A 23,149-nucleotide genomic window follows, 5' to 3' on the forward strand; every position below is an offset into this window, starting at 1 on the left:
CATCTGGGCTGTTGATTTTTGCTTGTTTGTTGGCAGCACAACATTGTAGGCTTGTAACGTGGTTCCGTTTAGCTCAGTGTGCAAGATGGCCTGTCCTCTCAAACCAAGGTATGGCCCGGATACCCACGGTTAAAACACACGAATGGATTAGAGTCTCAGAGCAGAGACCCAGATAAAACTGGACACACAGTTAAGTGCTTTCAGTTGAACAAAATGCTCAGAGAAAAAAGAGAGACAGAGACAGACACTAAGGATGCAGCTCTTCCAGCAAAAGCTAACAGGCTTCTGGGATTAGCATTTAGGAGACAGACAGACAGCTGTAAAGAACTGAGAGGACAGGCCATCTTGCACACTGAGCTAAACGGAACCACGTTACAAGCCTACAATGTTGTGCTGCCAACAAACAAGCAAAAATCAACAGCCCAGATTGATTTAAAAGCACCCTCAGGTCTCCTAGCTTCTAGAGGAAGGCAGCAGGCTGTGAAGGGCTTTGGCCCCCAATACCTACTTCAGATGAGGCTAAGAAGATGATGGAAAGAAAGGAAGCATCTCCTGGGTATCAATGCCAAGAGCCACACAAACCAGTGGACTGGGAGCCCCTCCAAGGAGCCTGCACTTGGTACCTACGTAAGAATATTCCTCACATCCAGGGATAGGAGACCCTTATAAAGCCAGCCTGGTGGGAGTCTTGAGTTGCTATGCATCAGGAACTGCTGTTTCCATTGTCCAAAGGGGAGCATTACTGCGTTGATCAGGCCTCTGTTTTTCCAAAGTAAACTGCATGGGGGGCGGGGGGGCAGATAATATTTTCACTCACAGATCTCCAGGTCAAAGGGAAGCACATCCAAACCTGATCTAGGGAAATATGTGTATCACCTGGAAATCCTAATATTCCAAGCTTGATGCTGTCTAGCTGGTCTCTTTCAGGCTGGGTTCACTGCGGGGGAGATGAGTACACTTTGTCTGTGGGAACGACAGTGATGCAAATCTCTGGTTGACCAGAAGGGCAGGTCTGTCATTAACTGCTGTTTGCCAAATGTTTTTGTTCTTTGCCATCTGGTCATTATGGCAGAATTGTATCTCCTGGTCAAAGATACGGTTAGGTGGAGCCATGTAACTTGCTCTGGCCAATGAGTTGTGAGCTGAGGTGATGAAACCCTCGTGTCTGGCTTCTGGCCAGAGCATGTGAGTAACTGATACAAGACAGGAGACCTCCAAGAGCTCTTCCCTCTAGTATAGTGCCCAGCAAGGTTCAGAATGGAGGCTGTCCTGTCAGCTGGGTCCTGGAATGGGGGCACATAAAACAGAACCCCCAAATCAACCCAGGCGACAGTGCAGTTAGAAGCCAATCTTTGTTATGATGCCACTAAGGTTTCACGGCTGTGTGTTCACAGTACAACCCTGCCTACCCTGTCTGATAAATGGAGGGAAACCCTTAACGCCACTGAACACGTGAGTCAGAGGCAAACTTACAGATCAACTATGTCAGGTTCCTTCTACAACTGATAAACATGAGGTCTACCGTTAAGTGACTTGTCTGATCACAGAGTGATCACACGGTACAAGAATTTGATGGAACCATCATTATCCTCATGGAATTCTAAATTACAGAGTGAGTTATGTTCTAATCTCTAAACACAGTTCTGGGATAGACTGAACTAGAAACATATGAATAAATTAGCAATAGGCCAATCCAGTCATTCACTCAACAAGTAATGGTGGCATTAAGCTCCAATGCTGAAAGGTACTGGGAGCTCCGAGTCATGCGGTAAAGACTAATCAAACATCTCCATAAATGGACCGGAAGCTCACAAAAGTAAATTGCTAAGAATGATACTATGGGAGCATGTAACCGACCTATCTTAATGGGTAGATATCTCAGCAAGTGACCCTGAGAGGAGATGTGAGGGATCACTGGGAGAGCACTAAGCCAACCCGCAGGGGAGTAACGTTTTGGTACATGGGATAAATGAGGAATGATCCTGTTGCTGGAGGGAACCTGAAGGCTTTGGAGGAACAAAATGGAGGCAGGGGCCAGATTATGTAAGGCCTCACAGATAAGCCACTTGAAGAGCAGTGGAAACCCTTTACAGGTCTTTCGTAGGAAGTGACACAATGAGATTTCAGGTTTCAAAGGACCCCTGGTTGTGCTAAGAATGTCAGGGAAGCAGCAACTGTACTCTTGGGAAGACCTGTTAGGAAGGTACTGAAACCTAGGCAAGAGATGTTAGTACCCTGAATTAGGGAAGTGCCACTGAAGATGATAACGTGTGAACTCTTTAGGGAATTAAATACCACTACACTGGAATTTTTATTCAAGATATTTTAAACTCTTGCTAGCCTCTCTGAACTTTTATCGTAGTTCTCTAATTTCTCCACTCTGATTCACAGTAAACCCAAATACATTAAACTGAGTGAAAGGACAGCATGACACCAACATGATATGGCTGGCATAACACATTTATATCACAAGATACCTCTCCAACAGACCCCAGGAACACTTTAAAAAGATACACATAGTATATTCCATTGCTTCCCACATGGTAAGGCAGGCTACTTACTGAAAACTTTCTAGACCAGAATCTTAGAAATCACAGATTTTAAAAGTTCAAATGTAAGATTTATTCCAGGAAGGACTTAAAATGGCTGGGCCCAGAAATTAAGGGACATTATAGTTTTAAAATTGGCCTCTGGCTAGTGATACAATGTATAAGGCACCCCTGAGAAACAGTTTTAGATATGAATAAGAGTTAAGGTTCAACTGAGAAATTTTATATGGAAATAAATTAGCCCTAAAAATAGAAACATGAGGGAAAAAAAAAAGTTAATCCTGCCACAAGCATTTCTTTCTTCTGTCCATCTTCAAAAAAACAGAACAAAAATGTTTCATCACTACAAAAAGATAGGAAGAATTTCTGAGGTATATTCCACAAAATCACAGCATAAAAGTTCAGACGATACATAAAGTAGAACTCAACAGATGTTCTAAAGTGGTGCATAGAAAATCTCAAGACAAAGGAATCAAGGAACATATTTTTATGGAATTGATTCTGATATTTCCTGGTAGACAGAAAAAAAAAGATGGCTTTTATTTCATTGGAATTGCATTACAAAGGAAAAATTCACTAAGGCAAAAAAAGTTCATACAGAATTTTCACAAATAGTGTCAAGATACCACTATGACAGATGAAAAGGAAAATTCAAAGACAGTGATAAAAACATAACTGCAACCAAAATTTTGGTTTTCAAGCCACTTTCAGATCAGAAAGAATTTTAATGTAAAAACTTACTTTTAATGTAAAAATCTTTAATGTAAAAATGTTAATGTAAAAACTTTCAGTAAAATAATTGATTTTGATTTTTGCATGATTCTACCTATATTTACTTCAAATGGGGGGGGCGAGAAAAGAGATGACTTTTCAGGAACTCAACGTTAGAAGTTGGCTTACACAGTTTTGTTAGACTCTGAGTGATAACGTACAAATTTACCCAAAGTAAAAATAGACATTTCTGATCTTTACAACCAGGACTTAAAACGACTGCCTCAGATTATGGTTTATTTACCATATGAAGTCTAAGCTCCTTAAAGGAAAAGACATGTCTGTGGACCCTACAATACTTAGCATTATACTTTGTAAGTGTAAGTTTACAAATATTTGATACATTAACACCATATAAAATAAGTGCTTTTAGCAGAGCATTTCACAAAACTTACCACTGGAAAGGCCAAGACATTTTCTCTGGCTTAAAATTTTGGATTATTAGAATGTCTCATGTCCCTCGCGATCGCAGAGAAAAACATGCAAAGCCATAGCTTAAATCCTACTTTTACCAGCCTGCTCCAAAAGCTCAAAGGCAGGTAAAGCAGGTAACTGACCACCATTTTAGAGTGCAGATAATCATAAAGTACCTAGATTTTTCCAGAACTATATAAACACTGATTAAAGAAACATCTGTGCCAGAACAGTGTTAAGTTTCTGAGATACAACACTGCTTCTGCTTTCAGAGGGCTTCAAGCGCAGTGAAAGCAACAATCATATAACTGAATTTATTCTCCAAAACTCCCGGTGATGTCACTCGGGGAGGCTAACTCAAGAAGGGCTTCAGAAAAGCTGACTAAACATGGCGCCTGGAAAGGCACGTGGGGTCAGGGGGGTGGAGCGAGCACGCGCGGGCAGAGGAGCTACGAGAGCTGAGAGGGCGTGGAGCCCGCCTTACCGAGCAGCGGGCTCGCGGCGGGCGGCCAGGCTCCAAGCGATGCAGGCACCTTCCCCTGGTGCTCACAGCCTGGGGCGGCCCTCCCGCACGTACCAGGGCTGGCCTGTGTGACCCAGGGCTGTGGCACAGGTGATGGCGGCCACGCCCAGAGCACTCCCGTGTCGGGCGGGCGCGCACCTGCTCCTGGCTGGCCTGCTGGGGGGGGCGGGGTGCAGGTGTCAGGCTGTGTGGACACACGGGAGGGAGTCACAGAGAGGCCCGGTGATGGCTGCAACGCCAACAGCTTCTGCCGACAAGAGCCACCCGGTAAAGTCGCTCCCAGATTCCGGATCCTCAGAAGCCGGGATCAGTGTTTGCGGTCGTGAGCGGCGCAACTCTGGATAAGCTGTCATGCAGCAACGGACAACGCGCACATACGTGAGTACGGAGAGTCCTCACTGAATAACACAACCCTAAGCTGTTGGAATGGTCTGGCACTGGGCCCCGGTCTCTGAGGACACTGTCAGCGAAGAAGCTGTTAGTAAAAGCCCTGCGGTGTTTCACAAGGTGAGGCGAACGTTACTGGAAACCAGAGGAAGGGGTATCCCCGTCAGGAAGGAGCAGACGGTTTACTGACACCGACCCCGTCAGGTGTGTGAAAAGTGGGCAATCTGCCTAATGAACTGGGTGACTTAGCTAAGGAGGCTTTCCACCAGAGAGCTGCAAGTGCTGCCCTGTTCTTCTGCCATATATGGTAAAAAATGAGAAGATGAAATGAAGAACCGTTATAGAGGAGCCAGGACGCGAAGGTTTGGACGATTTGCAGTCTCACCAGACTGAAGACGGTGCTCAAATTCAGGAATGGATTCTGACCCAAGATCAAATCCAGGGCTCTGACAGACAAACACGGCCTAAAAACTACGCTGAGGGAGTGACTAGGAAGTCCTCTGTAAGACCTCAGAAAGATCCAAGATGGTGTCTCAGAGTACTCTTCCGTCAGACCAAAGGCTGCTACACAGAACTGTGTGCTTCAAAGATTCTCTCACTCAAACAATAAGGCTGTGAGGAAGCTTAAGGGCGTTGTCTCAGCAGGAGCTCGAGGTAGTAAAAGGCTTACCTCAAAGAGGTTCATGGGCGTGGCTTTTGGCTAATGGAATAAAATTAAATAGAAGACCAATACAACGCATGGAAGACCCACAAAGATTTTAAAAGAATTATATAGACAGAAACATTACCAGCTTGAACTAATGGAGATGAGAGACAATACAAAATGAGAAGAGGCCTTCAAAGTCCTAAAAACAAGTTAAGGGCTTTGCTGGCAGGAAGCAAGTTAAGAAAACCCAGTAGCAAACAGGTTAGGCTCTACCTTTGTGAAAAAGGAAGGGTGAACCGAATGCCCAAAGGGCAAAACTGACAGCTTGCGTGAATTATACCCAGGAGTTGACACTCAGCCAAGGAATTACCATCATTTGCCTGGCGGGATTTCAGAAATGCTATGGACCAAGAACTCCCCTTGAATAGGAACGTTTTATAGCAGTTATCCCAAGCCTGACCCAATACTGTATACTGGTGGTGGCAGAGGGTGGGAGCAGATGTCTCTTTAGCTTCACAGGTTGAGAGGAATTTGTACCTGAGAAGCTATACGCAATGAACTACATTTGAGACGCCTCAGCTGTACCTGAAACCAATCTGGATGAGATCCTTACGCTGTAAGGGGACGAGACTTTTGGGGGCTTTGGGAGGGAGGGAGAGTATTCTGCATGTGGTCAACTGTGGTAGCCAGCCTCCAATGATCCCTGTCTCCTGGCATGCACAGCCGTGTGAGGCGTCCCCTACACTTACCAGGGTTGGTTTGTGTGACCAACAGCAAGAGACAGAAGTGACGACGTGTAACTTCCAAAACTAGGTCACAGAAGACTGTGTGTTCTCTCTCTCTTTTGGACCCATTCCTCTGGGGGAAGCCTGCTGCAGCCCTACTGGGCTGCTGTCCCAACAACTTTACTGGGACTCTGTGAAAGATCCGGGGCCAGTATCACCCACATAAGCTGCTCCTAAGGTTCCTAGCCCTCAGAAACCGTGTGAGAAAGTTAAGTGTTCGTTGTTTCAAGCTACTAAGTTTGGGAGTAATCTGTTATGCAGCAACATACAACGAATACAGGGCTGAAGGAGGGGAAAGGGGAAAAACTGGGGATGGAGGCAGCGGTCAGATCCTGCAGGGCCCAGGGAACCCCACTGAAAGGTTTTTGCATTTTATTCTATCAGAAAAAGGAGCAATTTAAGAATTTTAGATAGCAAAATAACAACCAGACTCAAAAATATCATCCTGACAACTTTGAGGGGGGCGTAAAATTGAAAACTAGAGTACAGAGACCGGTTAAAAAGCAATTATAAACCTTTCAGAATTAGAGCACATCCTAATCTTTTAACAGAAATTCTTAGACCCAAACGCACGGATGTACGTGAAAGAGCAGCCTCCAGAACTAAAAATCTGTACAGCACAGAGAACTATATGCAATATCCTATGATAAACCATAATGGGAAAGAATATATTTTAAAAAATAATGTGTGTGTGTACGTGTGTGTATATATATATTTATGTATATACACATACGCACACACACATATATATAACTGAATTGCTTTGCTGTACAGCAGAAATTAACACAACGTTGTAAATCGACTATACTTCAATAAAAAAATTGATTAAAAACGTTTAAACATCTTTTAAAAACAGAACCAAAAATCACTAAAATGTACAGAACCTGTTAAAAAGTACAGAAAACATTTTTTTCCAGCAAATTCTTTGAAACACATTTCATACATTTGAGGCTGGGAAACCAAGCATGTATTTAAGTTGAGAAAATAATCCATTTGAGTTGACTTCCTTGACACGACTTAAGACCTTGTTTTTTGATACCTTGCTTATTATCTCACATTCTGACATAAATACAACTAGATACGTATAAAAAACATACCCACTCTCTATCAAAACACTCCATATCAAAAATCATTTGCTATGATGGAAATCTGTTGAAATTTTAAAATCCTACCTAAAAAACACATTTCCATCCTTCAAGGACAAAAATTAAACTAAAATAATAAGTAAAAAAGATCCGGGCTTCCCTGGTGGCGCAGTGATTGAGAGTCCGCCTGCCGATGCAGGGGACACGGGTTCGTGCCCCGGTCCGGGAGGATCCCACGTGCTGCGGAGCGGCTGGGCCCGTGAGCCATGGCCGCTGAGCCTGCGCGTCCGGAGCCTGTGCTCCGCAATGGGAGGCCGCGGCAGTGAGAGGCCCGCGTACCGCAAAAAAAAAAAAAAAAAAAAAAGATCCAAGCACTTACTGTAAGTAAAGCACCACGCTATACACTTTACACAGGCTCATTTCATTCTCATACCACACTTAGAGAGACCTGGGGCAAATGTAAGTAACACAGACCACAACTTAGCTCGTGTTTTGAACCCAGCAGAACAGCTGTTTTCAACCCTGTCAGACCCAATGCTCCCTTTTTTCAAATTACTCCACTCTTCTATTTATGCACGTTTTAATATAATCAATCCAAAGATCTAACTGCAAAACCAAGTGGAAATTAAAGGAAAGTAAGTTATAATAAAATACTATGTGTTTCAACATGTAAATAATTGGGATATGTACCCAGGAAGACAAAAGGAAGTAACTACAGAAGCTGAGATGTCTACAGAGAGCTAAAAAACCAGACTTTTTGCAGGCCTGTACTACTGTTGACTCAAATACCACTAACAGTGTTGATAAAGTTATTACTATTTCCAAAACGGTAACAGTGACTGCAAAAGTTCTCTACAACATAAAGTACAACATTCCCTTACTTTATATACAGTTGCAGCCCTGGAAATTTTAGCGTATACCAAAACTACACAAAAAACACTTTACAAGTAAAATGGAATTAGGTTCTTGACTCAGATAATCTGTAAATGGAAATCTCACCAACTGGGATGTTCTGCGGGACAGTCAAAAAGTCAAACAGGCAATTCTTTGTTTTGCCGGGCTGTGCTCTGCGTGGTGGCACTTGCATTGTTTCTGTCCCCCAAAGCACCTCCCCCAAACCTGTGACAATCAAACCCCCCCATTTTCCAGAATGTTCTGAGGGTGAGCGACTGGTGCAGTGTTGAGAAGCACTGCAGAGGAGGGAGAGTTCTCAGGCGCTCAGTAACAACCGTAAAGGCCCATTTCCTGGGTCCTGAAACAGGTGCGCTGTACAAAAGCTCTTCTCTGTACAGATTATTACACACCTGAGCGGCAGGAGTGACAGGCCTCGGAGGTCATCGGGCCAGTGTCTGTCTGGTGGGCCCGCCCCTCCTTTGGGCTCTCCGCCCCCCCCGTCCCCAGCGGCAGGAAGGGATTCTGAACCATCTGTGCATCTGAGGTTGGCCGGATAAATCCCATTGTTCTTCACACCCATTACCAGAGTTCACGACTTGACAGCATCACTCTAGCTCTTACTACCACTCTGACCCAACGTCCCCTAATCTGACCCAATCTTCTGGTCTTCCCCCCTCCCCCACACTTCCACTCTGTTCTCTAGAATAAGACGTATCAGTAAACTCCTCTCCACAGTCTCAGCCTCTTTCAACGTTCCCTCATCCCCTTGCTCTATTTTAAGCCTGGCAGTGTCTTCCAGAAGCAGCACTCCCGGAGCCCTTCCAAGGAGAAGCTGTGTATCTTCCCACATCCCACACACTTACAGATGGGCTAAGTGTCCTCCTTGCCCGCCACTGCCAGGCCACACCATTCCTCTCCACTGTCCTTTCAGAAACCCTAACCCCTCAGCTATTCACACCCTCACTCCCTCTCCCCGGAGCTGCCGTATCCACTCTGTTGCTCAGGCAGAGCTCACGGTCGTCTTCTCAACTATTCCCACACCTTCGGCATCACCCTGAGTAACGACGTCTACGTGGACGATACACCACTGAAATCGAAACTCAAGCATCTCACTCTTTAACTGGCACCCTCCTGGCTCAGGCTCCCCTGTTCCAGCACGGCACCCCTCCCCCGCAGAGCCATCCCGGTGTGTCCGACCACTTCCCCGGTCCACACCAGCTCCCTGAGGCCTTCCTTTCCCTGCTTAACCAGTTTGGATCCAGGTCTATCATGATCATCTACCTCACACATACTTTTAATGCCCTCATCCCTCTTTCCCCCCTTTGTACTTGCTGGGCAAACCTCAACCCTAGAAAGACCTTATTATATACCTGTTTTATTCTTGAACTCAAGTTGAATGCTTGCATTCAACTGCCCAAGTGAGCAGACTGGTCTCACTTCAAATGATCACAAACCCTGAGCCCCCAGCTAGCCCATCAGTCCTGTTACACTTCTCTAGTAGGTGAGCTTCCCACACATACCTTCGTCTCAAGGCCCCCCCTTGCTCTCAGGTGATGACATCACCTCATACTGCATACAGGCAATAGAATCATAGAATAAATACCCCACCCTCCCACTGCCAACTCTACCACTGGTCATATCATATCCTTCCTTACTTCTAAAAAGGAAAAAGTACTTCTGCTTAAATCAGTGACCAAGCCCTCCATGAAAGCAATCCAGGAAAAAATAGGAAACAGTTTTTAGGAACAAAGTCCTCGAGTAGGAGAGGAAATAGGATTATTTCATCCTTTTTAATGACATCATTCCAACGATTACACTAGTTCTAGTAACTTGTTTATTTGTAATAGCCATTTTAACATTTTCGTCTACTAACTCTATTACCTGGGTTATTTCTACATCTCTCTCTGTTGATTAACTTTTCCCTTAGTTATTGGTTAGATTTTCCAGCATCTTTGCATACCTGGTGATTCTTTTTTAACTGGATGCCGAGCACTAAGTTTTATGTCGTAGGATCTTTTAGTATTCCTCTAAACGCTGTGGGGCTTTACTCTGGGACACAGTTATCCGAAATTAGTTGGCTCCTTTTGAGGCCAGTGTTTAGTCTTTATTAGGGTAAGTCCAGAACAGTTTAGTCTAGAGCTAATTTGGCCCTACCACTAAGGAAATGACCCTCTGAGAACTCTTATCTGATGCCCTCTGCATTAGGAGGTCTTTCCACTCTGGTCACTGAGGACATAACATATTCCCAGCCCTGTGTGAGCTCCCAGAAATGTCCCTCCTACTTCTTTCCAGGTGCTTCCCACCCCCACCCCCAGACAGGCTCAGACCAGTTTTTGGCTAGAGACTCCAGGGGACCTCTCTGCAGACCTCGGTGCATCTCTGGTACCTAGCCCTGAAGCCACTGTAGCCTCCCCAAACTGAATTCTCTGCCTCTTCAACTCCAGGAGGCTGGCAGGCTCTATCTGGGGCCTCCCCTACCTGTGCCTGTAGCCTGGAAACTCTCTAGGTAGCGGCCTGGGCAATGGAGGACTCAGCTTTGCTTCCCTACTTTGCGTCTGCCTAAACTTTGTAACTAATTTTTAAAAGAAATGATTTGTTGATGCCCCCAATCCCCCCCAGCTATTTTTTCAGTGCCTCTTCCCAGCACAACTATTCCAAGGAGTCGTCTATACTTGCTCTGACCCTTTTATTTATCTTTCAGCATTTCTGCTATTCCACTCAGGCTTTCCTTCCCACCACGCTGTCAAAATAGGCCGATGGCACATATCTTATCTAATCAAATGAAACGGTCCCTCTCCCCTCACTCATCTTCTCCGTGGACGGACTTAACCAATGTCCTTCCTTCTTGAGACACCTTTACCCTCACTTTCTTCCTAATTTTCTAACAGCTCCTCCTCTTCTTGAGCCTCAATGAACAGCTTTAGAAACACCTGTAACCCAAAGACCTTCAAATTTATCGTAGAGCCCATGACTTCTGAATTGTGCACCTCTAGTGCAGATTGCTCTAATGCTTACATTCTTGCGTACCCAGCTAGACACAAATGAGTAAGAGGCACTTCAAACTGAGTAATAAATCCATCCTTTATAAACCCTCCCTCCCCCAAATTTCCCTACATCAGGAAGCAGGGGCCTAATCACCCATCCACCCAGCTGCTCAAGGTAAAGATCAGGGATTAATCCTTGATTCTTTCTCTCCGTCTAGTACATTCTAATCTGTCAGCCAAGTTCTGTTGGTCCTACCCTCAAACCATACCTCCAGTTTATCCATTTCTCTTCTTCCCTACCACCACCCTAGTTACAGCCACTCTTGCCCGGTACGACTCATTCTGCACATGGTAGAGAGAATAACCTTGAAAAGACATAAATCGGATCATGTCACTGCCTTGCCTGAAACTCTCTAAAGGCTTGTTACTTCACCTCAAAACTACCCCAGCTCCGTGCAGAGGCCTGCAATACCTCACCAGATACAGGCCCCTGACTGGGTCCTCTGGGTCCTCGTACTGCTCAACCCTCTTCGCTGCCCTCCGGCCACACTGGCCTCTGTCCCTCACCTGGGCTCCCTGCATCTGCAGTCTCTCTGCCTGGCACATTCTCCATGCAAGCCTTCGCAGGGCTGGCTCCTCCCACTTCAAGTTTCAGAGCCAGCGTTCCTTGACCCTCTGCACAAAGAAATCTCTATCCTCCTCCTGCCACCTGAAATTCTATACTGTCTTGATCCACCGCCACTTTCATTCATTCGCTTTTTGTCTCTGTTTTCCCATTAGAATCCAGTCATTCAACTAAACAAACACTGAACACTTACTATGTGCCAGGCACTATTTCAGGTGCTGAAAAAACACCAGTGAACAAAGCAAACAAAAAGTCCTGCCCTCATAGAGCCTAGGTGCTAGAATGTGAGCTCCATGAAAAAGGGAGCTGTTTGCTGGGATCCACAGAGCCCACAGGAGGTCTTAGTTCACTGTAAGTGCACAATAAATATTTGCTACAAAAGTGAATGAAATTGGATTTATCTATATTTTCTTAGTCTTTGTACAATATACCTCAAAAATCTTCACTTAGCCATTAGAACAATGATCAAATTCTTGCTTTAGACTTCAAAACAGCCATATTTATATTTTGTTTCCCCTTCAGACTCTTATTATCTTATAGGTAAAGCACAAATTTGCCACCTTCAATACAATATTCTGATTCTAATTTCAAACTCTCATAACAGTAAAAGCATTCTGTGACTACTGCAGCACTTATTCTTTAAGTGCTTTAAAAAACACAAGTCTTCTAGACTAAACTGGAACCAATTATCCACGCACCCAGGTTACCTTTACCTCTGTGTAAACTGTGTTTATGTAGAGTGCAAATGAAGCCATCAACTAATTAAAGATGTAATGATTACTCTAAAAACACATAAAATACATGAGTTAACAGACCTAAATGCACTGGTAACATAATATGCTCACTACTACAGGAAACTATCACGGCCCTACTTCATCTTGCAGTTAAGAAAATCCGGGTGTGTGAGAGCACGCAAGCATGCGTGTGCACGCACACACACGCGTGCACACACAGTCAGAAGCTGGTTGAGGTCTCAGGTCTAGTAACTCCCAACTTGATGCTCTTCCCAATTAATAATTACCTAAATTTAAAGACACAACGTTTCACAACTACATCATACAATCCTCTGAGGATAGACAACACATCTAACAAATTTATACCAGACAATCCTAAATACAAGGGATTGTACAAATGTAAGTAGTTTTGAACAGCAACAAAAAGCAAGGCCATCGTGAACATTCACTTAGTATTTGGTAATAATGAAATGCATGTGTACAGCATTTTCACGGATACTGTCTGATTCACTCCCTAGAGCTATACCTCCCTCATAAGGTAGGTCAGGAGAGCGTTGGCACAGGAAGAAACTAAAGTTCATCCAGTAAGCTTAACTGACTTGTCAAAGGCCACAAATGCCAAAGTACATTCTTCTCAGAGGATATACAACTGGTACTTGTGATTCTAAGATAATCAAAATAATTCATCCCAATATAGAAAGAAGATTTGAACCTTTAGTAAATCACCCACAGGATATTTCAAACCTCAGTTTACCTTTGCCCCTGGCTTTACCCTAAGGCTGCGTCATACTTCTTCAGCCAGCACTTGCTATACGGAAGGAAATTCAACCAAAATGATTTGCTTTAATAATGTGTTGCAAAACTCAGCAAACTGTCACCAGGCGTATCTGAAGCTGAACCAACTTCTTAAGGATAACCTCCATGACAACAAATAATCGAAGAAGGGCTTTATCTTTTAAAGAACTGATTATATCCCTACTCATCAAAGAGACAACTAAGATCATGGGTCACAGTAGATTTATGAACAGCACGTTTGTTTTTGATTTTCATCTACCTACAGTGGGGCTGGTGGATGAAATTCAATCCATATATTTAAAGGTGAAAAGTTAAGTATCCACTCTGTTTAAAATACCGAAATTGCTCAAAATCATTAACTATTATCAGAGGCTTTAGTAAACCTGACCAAGATAATGGGCAGAAGTCAACAGTTAAGCTTCAAGTAATTCACTGAAAGTAGTTCTAGCAAGTTGTTTAAAACATCTGAATCACTTCTTTTCTCGGTGATTTCCCTGTAAATTGATTTATTCTTACAGAGGAGTTATTGTAACATATTAATATAAGTCACACTTCAAGGGTTCAAAAGCTTACTTTAAAAGAAAAGACACTATCTAGTTCTGCCTATGTATTTATTTCATACTTTCATACTACTTTTGCACTTGGAGACTCAGAAGTCATTTTACTCCCAAATTACAATATAAAATTCTCATTTCCTTGTGGGTTGTCTTCTTCTAAGAAATAGAATCACAAACCATACCATCATTCCATTATATAAAATGCTACCCTCTACTTTAAAATTACGTTTTAACCAATTGCTGATAACAACTACCCTTAACTTTTCAGAAAAATGGAATCACATAGTCAGAATCCACACCTTCATCTCTTGCCATTATGTATGTACATAGATACACATACATCTTCCATCTGTTTCTCTCCCATTACTACTACTACAGACCACAATATGGTCGAATGCAATATATAGACTAAACTAAAACCTACACCTCCAGTTTATCCAAACCTAGTCGTAGATTCTATTAGGAATGGCTAGTTTAATATTTAATCCTATCCACAAATTCATGAACCTGTAAGCACAGGTTATTATTCTTTATTTACAAGATTTAAGCTCTCCTGTATTTAGATGGCACTTTTAATTAAGTCCTGTTGATTAACAGAAAGAAAAGGTAGTTCTGCATAAATTCCATTACAGATCACAAGCACCCACAAAACACCATTAGACACATAAGCCCATTAGTTTTCATTATTGTTTTATAAGAAAATGAAGTCTAAGTACAAATGGTACTAATCCAAAATCTTAAATATCAAACAGCACACCGAAACAAGAGCTAATATTAACACTTTAGGCACCAGGCCCTACAGTTTTCAAGAGGCTCCTTTTGTAGGTAAGAGCCCTCAGTCTTCCCGAGTTGCCGATTAATTTTTGCCTTTAATTTTTCTTCTCTGATTAAGTCTATGTAATAACTTCCATACTGATGAAACCAAAATGACTGCTGAAATTTCTAGAACAGCAAATCTTAACCTTGGGTTTTCTGCCTTTATCGATACCTTGAGAAACTCATGACAAACATGAATTTTCTCCCGAGAAAAATATACTGTCACAAAACTGTATATGCGTATCATGGGAATTCACTACTTCTAGCATCATTTCCACATAACCCTCAGAACCCAGCTGATACACTCAAAAATATCTTGGGCAGGACAGAAAGTTGGAACTAGACTTCATTATTGCTTCTCAATTATCTTTGACTTAAATTATTTGCTACTTAATGGAAAACCCCAAATATCCTCAATTCCTTTCTAATTCAAACTAGCTGTAAAAATTAAGCTTTGCTTCTAGTACAGGTGCGACTTCACATATTTCTTTTCACTTCCAATGCGGTGGACAGAATGGAGGAATCTAGATTAAGGACTAAGAAATCTTGGTTTACAAAATTTTAAAGGAAAGAAAGGATTCTTAGTTTCTGTCAGAAAAATCGGACTTTTAAACGTATCACTTAAAGTGATTTAAGCTTCTTTTTATAAAACAAACTAGATTTTTATCGTTTTGAAAATGTAGTGCTTAACTACTTTTCCTCTTAACAGAGATATGTACATATTTCCACTTTAACCCCTAATTAAAAACAAAAAACACCTACCTGTCTACTTTATAAACTTGGTTTTCATAACGTTGTATACTGGCCACTAATGAAGGATACAGTTTGAACAGAGGAAAGACAGGGGTCTGGGACTATACGTCTGATTAGAACCCTATTAAAACCAGGTGTTGGACTGCGACGGCTGGGCCCTACACCCAACAGTCCCAAAGGTGGCTGCGTAGGGCAGTAACAAGGCGGTATCATCATTAAAGGCGGTATCATCATTAACGTTTTAATTACCGTCACACTTCCTTCTCTTCTCCTCGGCTGGAGAAGAGGTTAAGCCTCCACCCCTTACAGTATATGGAGTCACACACTCTGGCATCCCAATGAAAAAGGTTAAACTACTAGAGGAACCAAGCAGCTCCACTTTGTTGAGTATCACTTTAAAACCAACTTTTTCAGAATGTCTTTGCTGAAGTGAGAAGTAACCATAAAGGAAAACGTAAAGCTCCAATTGTAACGAAAACATTCAATTGTACTGATATCTTGGAAAAACTACCCTTTCATTTAAAGGTGAAGCCATGGCACTAAGTAGTATATTTCAACATTTCTAACCTTAAAGTTAAGATTATAATCTTAAAATTAAAATGGTAAAAAATTAAAATGGTGCAACCTCTGCACCCCCATGTGTTTAAATTAAGGGACTTATTTCATATTTAGAGCTGACATCCTATTGATTTCCCATGATCTGAAAATTACTTGTTATTCATTAAATCAAAGCCTTTATCAACTGTTACTTTTTGATACAGCAAGTTACAATGTATCACATTATACCGATTGAGACACTGAATCTCTAACATCTATTTGGCAGTCAAATCCTTCAGTTTATTACAATCTGGAGTTATTTCTCAATCCTCATCAAAAAAGGACTAACAACTAAGTTCTAAAGTTGAGTATAATTCATGTTTGGAGGGGAGGAGGGGACTTCTACTGAAAGTTGTTTCTTAAAAATTAAGAGGCATGCCTAATTAAGGCAGTGCGTTCAGCTTAAATTAAATTTAAATGGGAATACTTTAATAAGTGTTATTTTCCCTATGTTTAGACCTAGCATTTCTGCCACGTTTACCACAGAAACAAAATATGGTAACAGCAGGTACAGTTCACATGACAATTTTCCAGATATATTTGATCATAAAATGCCTTCTTAGTGAGGTGACATACATACAATACTGTCCTCATCTAATTCTGCCCTATCTTTCATGATCAACATAGGATTACACATTTTCTAAATCAGACACTCAATTCAGGTTTCTAGATCGCTCCTGACCCTGACATGTCAATCGGAGGCATGAGTTCGCCTTTATAAGAAGCACATCATTCTTCAGCAAATTATCAAAAAGTTTCTTCTCCTCAGGCTAACCCGGAATTCAATTACCTTTAATTGTGCTTGGCATACATTTCAGCGCTAACATGCTACTTTCAATCCTATGATCTACAGAGCCTCCTCCCACCCCCACCCCCGGCCAGCACGAGCCGCAGGACTGGACAGCAGCTGTTTGCCTGGGACTGTTTACATTCTTCTGTTCAGTTCAGTGTCTATTCCTGAAGTCTATGTTTCACTGGTCATAGTTTTGGTTGGATGTGAAGTGAAACAAATTCTACACGGACAATGGGAAAAGTCAGTCTGAAGGGGGAAAAAAAAACAATCCCTCAAAAATAGGGACTCAACATGTTAGAAAACAATGAACTACAAAATGTCAAAATCATTTCAGTGAACAGAAATGATCCGTAAAAACCTAATAAGCCTTGATACTTCAGTTGAGCTCAGCTCTGATTTCAGGTTGGGGCCCTTGGGACAGTCCAATGTGCTCCGAGGAGCAAGACTTCACTGAATTTCAAAGTGTACTGCAGGGTTATCTGTTCTTATCAAAGCTCTCCCCTTCCTCGGCTGCAAAACAGGAACTACCAATTAATTTCCAGGGCAGTGGTAACGACGACACCCCCACTTGAAAGTATTACCTGCAAAACTTGGAAACAAAAATAAAACCAAAAGACAAGATTCTGCAGTCACAAGTACTTTAATTTTTAAAAACAAATCACTTATTTAAAAATAAACAAGCGGCACCATTCTACTCTGCCGCTGATACAAGTAAAACGTTGAGAGGTGGTGTCTCACAGGCAACGTGCTAAAGGTCAGGACCGCGCTGGACAATCTCAACTACTCCACACGCTAAGACGCTACTCTCGGAAGGAGCACGCGACGGTCACCACTATTTGACTTTGAAAGGTCAAACAACCCAAAGAGTTTAAACAGCTTTATTTTTCGAAATCGACATTACAGAGCAGGATTTCTGCATTTAGAAAATTCTTACAGCACCAAACAGAGGTATGACAGAACGATTTTCCACCACAAAACTGTAGCACCAATCCAGCGACTCCTCGACTTCCTGGAACTGTCAACACACTGCCCCCTGTTTAAGTGGCTGTACCTGAAAACCAAGGTATGCAATTCCTTAGGGTGAGAAGCCATCAAGTGACCCTGCCGAGGACCTGGGGGAACGAGGGGAAGAGCCTATTATCCGTGGGTCTGAGCCCAACTTCCACGACCAGGGAGAGCTGCCGCTGCGGTACGGCGTCCGGGAGCCGTTGACACTTACATGCCGAAGCCCACCCAACCGAAACACCTCCAGGTTAAGATTTCTAGGAAGGGGTTCACTTAACCTGAGTTCGGTGGCGGGTAAGAAAGAAAGCCCTTTTCCAACAGGTAGATCTGTTAACACCTGCTTACATGGGGTCCTTTCTCCCCTAGCTCGAGAAACCCAGCCATCGGGCGGACTCAGGTTTTATTAGGGAAGCAACTAATAACGTTACAGGCTCCAGAAGAGCCACATAGTACCCTCCCCAAAACCCGCAACATATTCTCAAGGATCAAAGGAAAAGTCAGGAGGAGGAGTCCGACCAGGTAGGACTGGGAAGGGATGGAGGTACAAGTCCCACAAAGAGGACGCACCACCTAAGTCGGATCCGGGCGGCTCGGGAGCCGCGACCTTCCGCGGCAGGGCTCCCGCCGCCCCCGCCCGGCCCCTTGGCGGCTCCACGTGGGCCGCGCCGGCCCCGCCAGCCTCCCCGGCCGCCGGGAGAGCACGGCCCCCAAGCGCCCGGAACCTGCGCTGCCGGCGCCGGCGGAGCGCGAAGGCCGAGCCGGCCCCAGAGCGCCACCCAGCGGCCCGCGGAGAGGCCTGCAGGCGGGGCCTCCGCGGCCCGGCCGCCGCACCCCCCGCCGCCCGCCCGCCCGCTCGCTCCCTCTCCGGATGCACAAGGCCCAGCCCAAGCGCTCCGACCACAAAATGGCTGCCGGCAGCCTCGTCACGTGACCCCTTTGTGCCTTGCGGGCGCCTGAACTCCGCGGGGCCCGGGTCCGAGGGGCCGGGGTCAGCGGGTGGCCCAACAGGAGGCCCCGCCGGGCCGCCGCGGCCGGGGGGAGAGGCCGGGGGCGGCGAGGTAAAGGCCCCGCCGGCGACGGGAGTCGGCGGCGGAGAGAAGATGGCGGCCATTTTGTGTGGGTCTGCGCTCCGCCGCCGCCGCCGCAGGCAGCGGAGGGAGCGGGGCCCGGCGGTGGGTCGGACAGGGGAGTTAACACGTACCGACTCCTCTTCCTTCTCCATTCCGGTGGGCATCTGCGGCACGGCCCGGTTTATCGAGGCGTATTCGTGCAGGTCGGGCAGATCCTCACAGCGGAAAACCGGCAGCGGCTTCGAGGCGTCTAGCGCCCGCGCCCGAAACGACAGTTTACTCATCTCAGGCGCAGCAGATACCTCTCCGCTCTGGGGAAACGGCCCCGGCCAGCGGGATCATGGAGAACCGGGGGTTCGGTCCCCACTCGCCCGCCGCTGCCGGGGACTGGAGGGGCGGAGCGCGGAGCCCGCCGTCCGGGCACTCAGAGCCGCCGGGAGGTGGGAGGCCGAACCGCTCCGCTCCTCTCTCGCTCGCTCTCCTCAATACGCCATGGCCAACATGGCGGACATTAAAACTCCACTGTGCGCTCTTCAGCCAACCCCAGCCATTCCCCACACTGCATCGCGCAGCGGCGCGGGCACGCGGGGGGGGGGCGCGGGCTCGAGGCCGGGCGCCGGCACGGAGCGCGCGTCCCGCCAACCCCCGGCGCCCGGCCCCGCTCCCCGCGCCGGGCCGCCCGGCCCCCGCCCCCACGGCCGCCAACAGGCCGGGCCGGGACGCGCGGGGCCCTCGGACGCCGGGGGCCACGGCCGACCTCCCCGCCCTGCGCGCCCGCTACCCGCCGCCCGCGCTCGCTCCCGCCCGGCGCCGTTGGCTGACAGGCGAGGGTGCAGGGAAGCGACCGCCCCTCGCGCGCCGGCTTTCGGCGCGGCGCGGCGGCGGCGGCGGCGGCGGCGGCGGCCCGGGCACCTGTCACTGCCCGGCGGCCCGGCCCGGCAGTGGGAGAGCGGGCGCCCCCAGCCCGGGCCGGCGCGGCGCTTCAGGTCTTATGACGAAAATGCAGACGGCATTCGCGGCAGGATGCTACTTTGCCGGAACTTTTACCAGCCATTATCTTTACGTCTAACGAAACTCTGGATTGTATTTGATGGGCTCCGCGTGGATCCTGTGTCAGTTCCCATCATTGCGCTCCGTGTAAACAGGAGGCGTCCTACGTTGCTCCAAAGTAGGGCTTTGGTGGGGTTTTTTTTTTCATTCTGCATTTTATCGACCCGCACTCTTTTATTGTCATCGAAGCAAAGAGAATAATTATTATTGGACACCGTAACCTTCAGGGAAAATTTTTTTAAAGCAAGACACTTCAAAATTTGAGAGCCGGATGGTTTTTCTACACTGGAAGAAAATGCTGCTTCAACATAGCCATGGGTTGACACTTATCATTTGTCCTCTGAAAAACTTTATACAATTGAATTATATGAAGAACTATAATGCTCCTGTCAAACCAAAAAAAGAAGACTTAAAAAAAGAGGAAAAGATGTATTGTTAGAAGAGATTTAGGTAGATGTGATGGCTACCATGTGGCTTATATTACACACGAAAATGAGTATCTAGAGAGCTCTTTGCAGTAGAATATTTTAAAAATCCGGAAGACTGTTGCGGTGGTTTTAATAGGTTTGACAGCAAATTTTCAAATACTTGCCAAGATACAAAAATGTCCTGTATCTCCACTTTTCTCCCCGGGGGATACCTAGTAAAAATGATCACTATTCTTAAATACTGAATTGGATGGGAACTGTTATTGGCTTAAGGCACAGAAACAAAGTGCTATCTTTCAGGCTGGCTTCGCTACCACCCTCTGGGGTGGGGAGAAAACGGATTGCAGGTCGCCAAAATTATCCTCAAACTCTAATACTGACAGCTCACCTCCCATGCAGCAGATGGACATTCATCTACATGTCCTATACTAAGACGATGCATTTATTCATTCAGTGAGCAAATATTTTTTGAGACTTCACGGCCCTCTAAGTATGCTGCTAATTACTCAGCACCCACAGGACTCCCGGAGGAGATTACATGGTGGGAGCAGGACCGACGGATGGCAACTGCCACACCTGGGGTAAGTGTGAGGGCGAGAGCTCAGGCTATTTGGAACCAGGCAGAAGTGGCACCCAATCCGTGGGGAGTGAGTGGCTCTAATGAAAGCATTCAGGAAAGGCTTTTTGGAGGAGATGATATCGGGGTGTAGGGTAAGTATGGGCCAAGGTTGCAAAAATGAAGAGGAGAAGGGTATCTTGGGCCAGGGGAGCAGCACGTGGGAAAACCCAGAGCCCTGAGTGGGCGTGTCACATTCTGGGATCCTCACCGCACCGTGGACCATGACTCTTAATTAGCCAGGTTGAACAGTTCCGAAAGTACTGGCTGGATATTAGTACAGTAGTCCTCGCCAGCCTACTATATTAGACTTCTGAAAATCCTAGTGGTAGAATTCGGTTGATTGAGGAACCTAAGAACTAAAATAGAGTCTTAAGTCATGAGTGAACCACCAAGAAAGTGAATATATATATATATATAACTTGCATTAAAATAAGAGCCTATTGATAACATTCTCCATATCCTACACAAGTAATAATGGGCACTATACGACTAATTTCCTGTTCTCTAGAAATTCTAGGCTCACCCTCCATGGCAGGTTCAGAGACATGCTTTCCAATTCAGCTTGCCTTTTGCAGGTGATCTGCCTGCCGAGAGACATTTTCTTTCTGCCACCGGTCCCCATCCAGCTCAATGCCCTGGATTTTTGACTTGTAGGTCTTGCTTCCCAAAGACCCACAGGCTGGAGTCCCAAGCCTCTTACATTCAGTTCACTTCCCTCCCTCCTATGGGGCAGGAGTGCAGCAATAAAGGCTCTGGTTTAATTTTCCTCAGCATCCTTTATCCAACCCAAAGGTCCCTTGCAAAAATGGCTAATCTTGCACTGCCTTTCACTTTTTCTATTCCCAACTCAAACTTCCCTTTTTTTCTAAGTACCCACAACAAGAATGAGATGACATTCGCCATGTCGCAAAAGATACATACTAATGTAAAGCTGTATGTACTAGCCTTTCCCCAAAGGGAAGCTTTGGGTTGGGAAGGGACTTGCAGTATTTAAAACAGTTTTGATTCACGCCACAAATCTTTATTGAATAAGTAGGCAACACACAGTACCATCATGGCGGGGATACAAATAAGATCCTGCTAAGGGGTCACCCCGTTAACAAAATGACCATGACCAGGCAGGATGGTGGCCTGCAGTGCTCTGGGAGTTCAGAAAGAAGGCAGTCAGTTCCAGGTGGGTTGATCAGACATTATGGGGAAGATAGCGTGTGATTCGGTTCTGAAGGATGGCTAATATTCCAACTGGTAACGGGAGTGAAATGGTAGAGGAAAAGGTCTTCATGGGAGAGGGCAACTCTATGGACAGACAGCGGGGCGGAGGCTACTGCCAGGTGTGTGTGGAGATGAGAAGGTGGACTTGGCCAGGGTTCAGTAGGAGATGATAACAACACAGGTATAAGATAAAACTGGCAAGAACCTGGGTGGAGGGAGAAGGAGTAGAAAGGAAAGAGACATACGTTTTAACGGTAATAATAATCGCTCATAAGATCATCACCTTGCAACGTGATTCATTGCGATTGATCTCACATACAAAACGTCTGCTTAAACAACAACGAGAATATGTCAAATGCTAGAGCGCTGACGCTGCACTTTGCTATAGATGATAAACCTGAAATGCAGCTCTAGATATTAGTTTATGCCCAGTATGTGCCCAAGTCCCATTAAATGCTCTTTGAAATTGTTTCTAGGATTTGCCTCCTTATTTCCTTTCCCACTGTCTTCACCATCACCTCAGCTTTCATCACGTCCCACCTAGAAACAACCTCCAAGTCCAAGTCTCCTTGATTTCGCTCCTTCCTTCAATAAGCCTCGATGAAACTCCTACTTTATAGGCAACGGGGCTAATGCTCTCCTAACGGTGGCTGCTGGGAACCAACGGTGGCTTGTTGAGGCTGTGGATTCCTGGGGATATGACGATACAGAACAGACTGCCCTTCAGGCATTCATGGTGCAGTGCAGGCCCCCAAATCAGTGAACCTGAAGCCCCACTTCCATCTGTATCCTCCCTTCCCCAGCTCACTGATTCATCTTGCTCATTAGATAGAGCCAGTTTTGTGGGTGTTTTTTTTGGCATGGTTGTCGAGGCCTTATAATTTTCCCTCACTCTCTCCAACATCATTTCTCCTTACTGCGTAAGACAAAAAAGCTCTTCACTCTGGATTTTACATCTCATCACCAGCTTTAGAAATCGGCCAAGTCTTTCCTGTCTCCAGGTTTTTTCTTTATTCCTTTCTGTCTGTTCTCCCTGTCCAGCTTCAGACCATCTACT

The 23,149-nt window shown here is 45.3% G+C and overlaps 1 protein-coding gene across 3 annotated transcripts in view; it reads right to left on the reverse strand.

The window, feature by feature from the left end:
• The window catches only part of EPC1 (enhancer of polycomb homolog 1), a 95,076-nt gene that overhangs the window by 48,932 nt on the left and 22,995 nt on the right, over window positions 1-23,149 (reverse strand). For 2 of the 3 annotated variants that reach the window (XM_030832363.3, XM_030832364.3), the window contains exon 1: window positions 18,915-19,333. The exons of the other annotated variant lie outside the window; for it this stretch is intronic. In XM_030832363.3, the coding sequence (XP_030688223.1) occupies window positions 18,915-19,067 (153 nt within the window). In that variant the 5' untranslated portion in view covers window positions 19,068-19,333. Of the gene's footprint in view, window positions 1-18,914; window positions 19,334-23,149 lie in introns of those variants that run through there. 3 annotated transcript variants of the gene reach the window in all.

This window comes from Globicephala melas, chromosome 2 (assembly GCF_963455315.2).
Source record: "Globicephala melas chromosome 2, mGloMel1.2, whole genome shotgun sequence".
Classification (NCBI taxonomy): Eukaryota; Metazoa; Chordata; class Mammalia; order Artiodactyla; family Delphinidae; genus Globicephala; species Globicephala melas.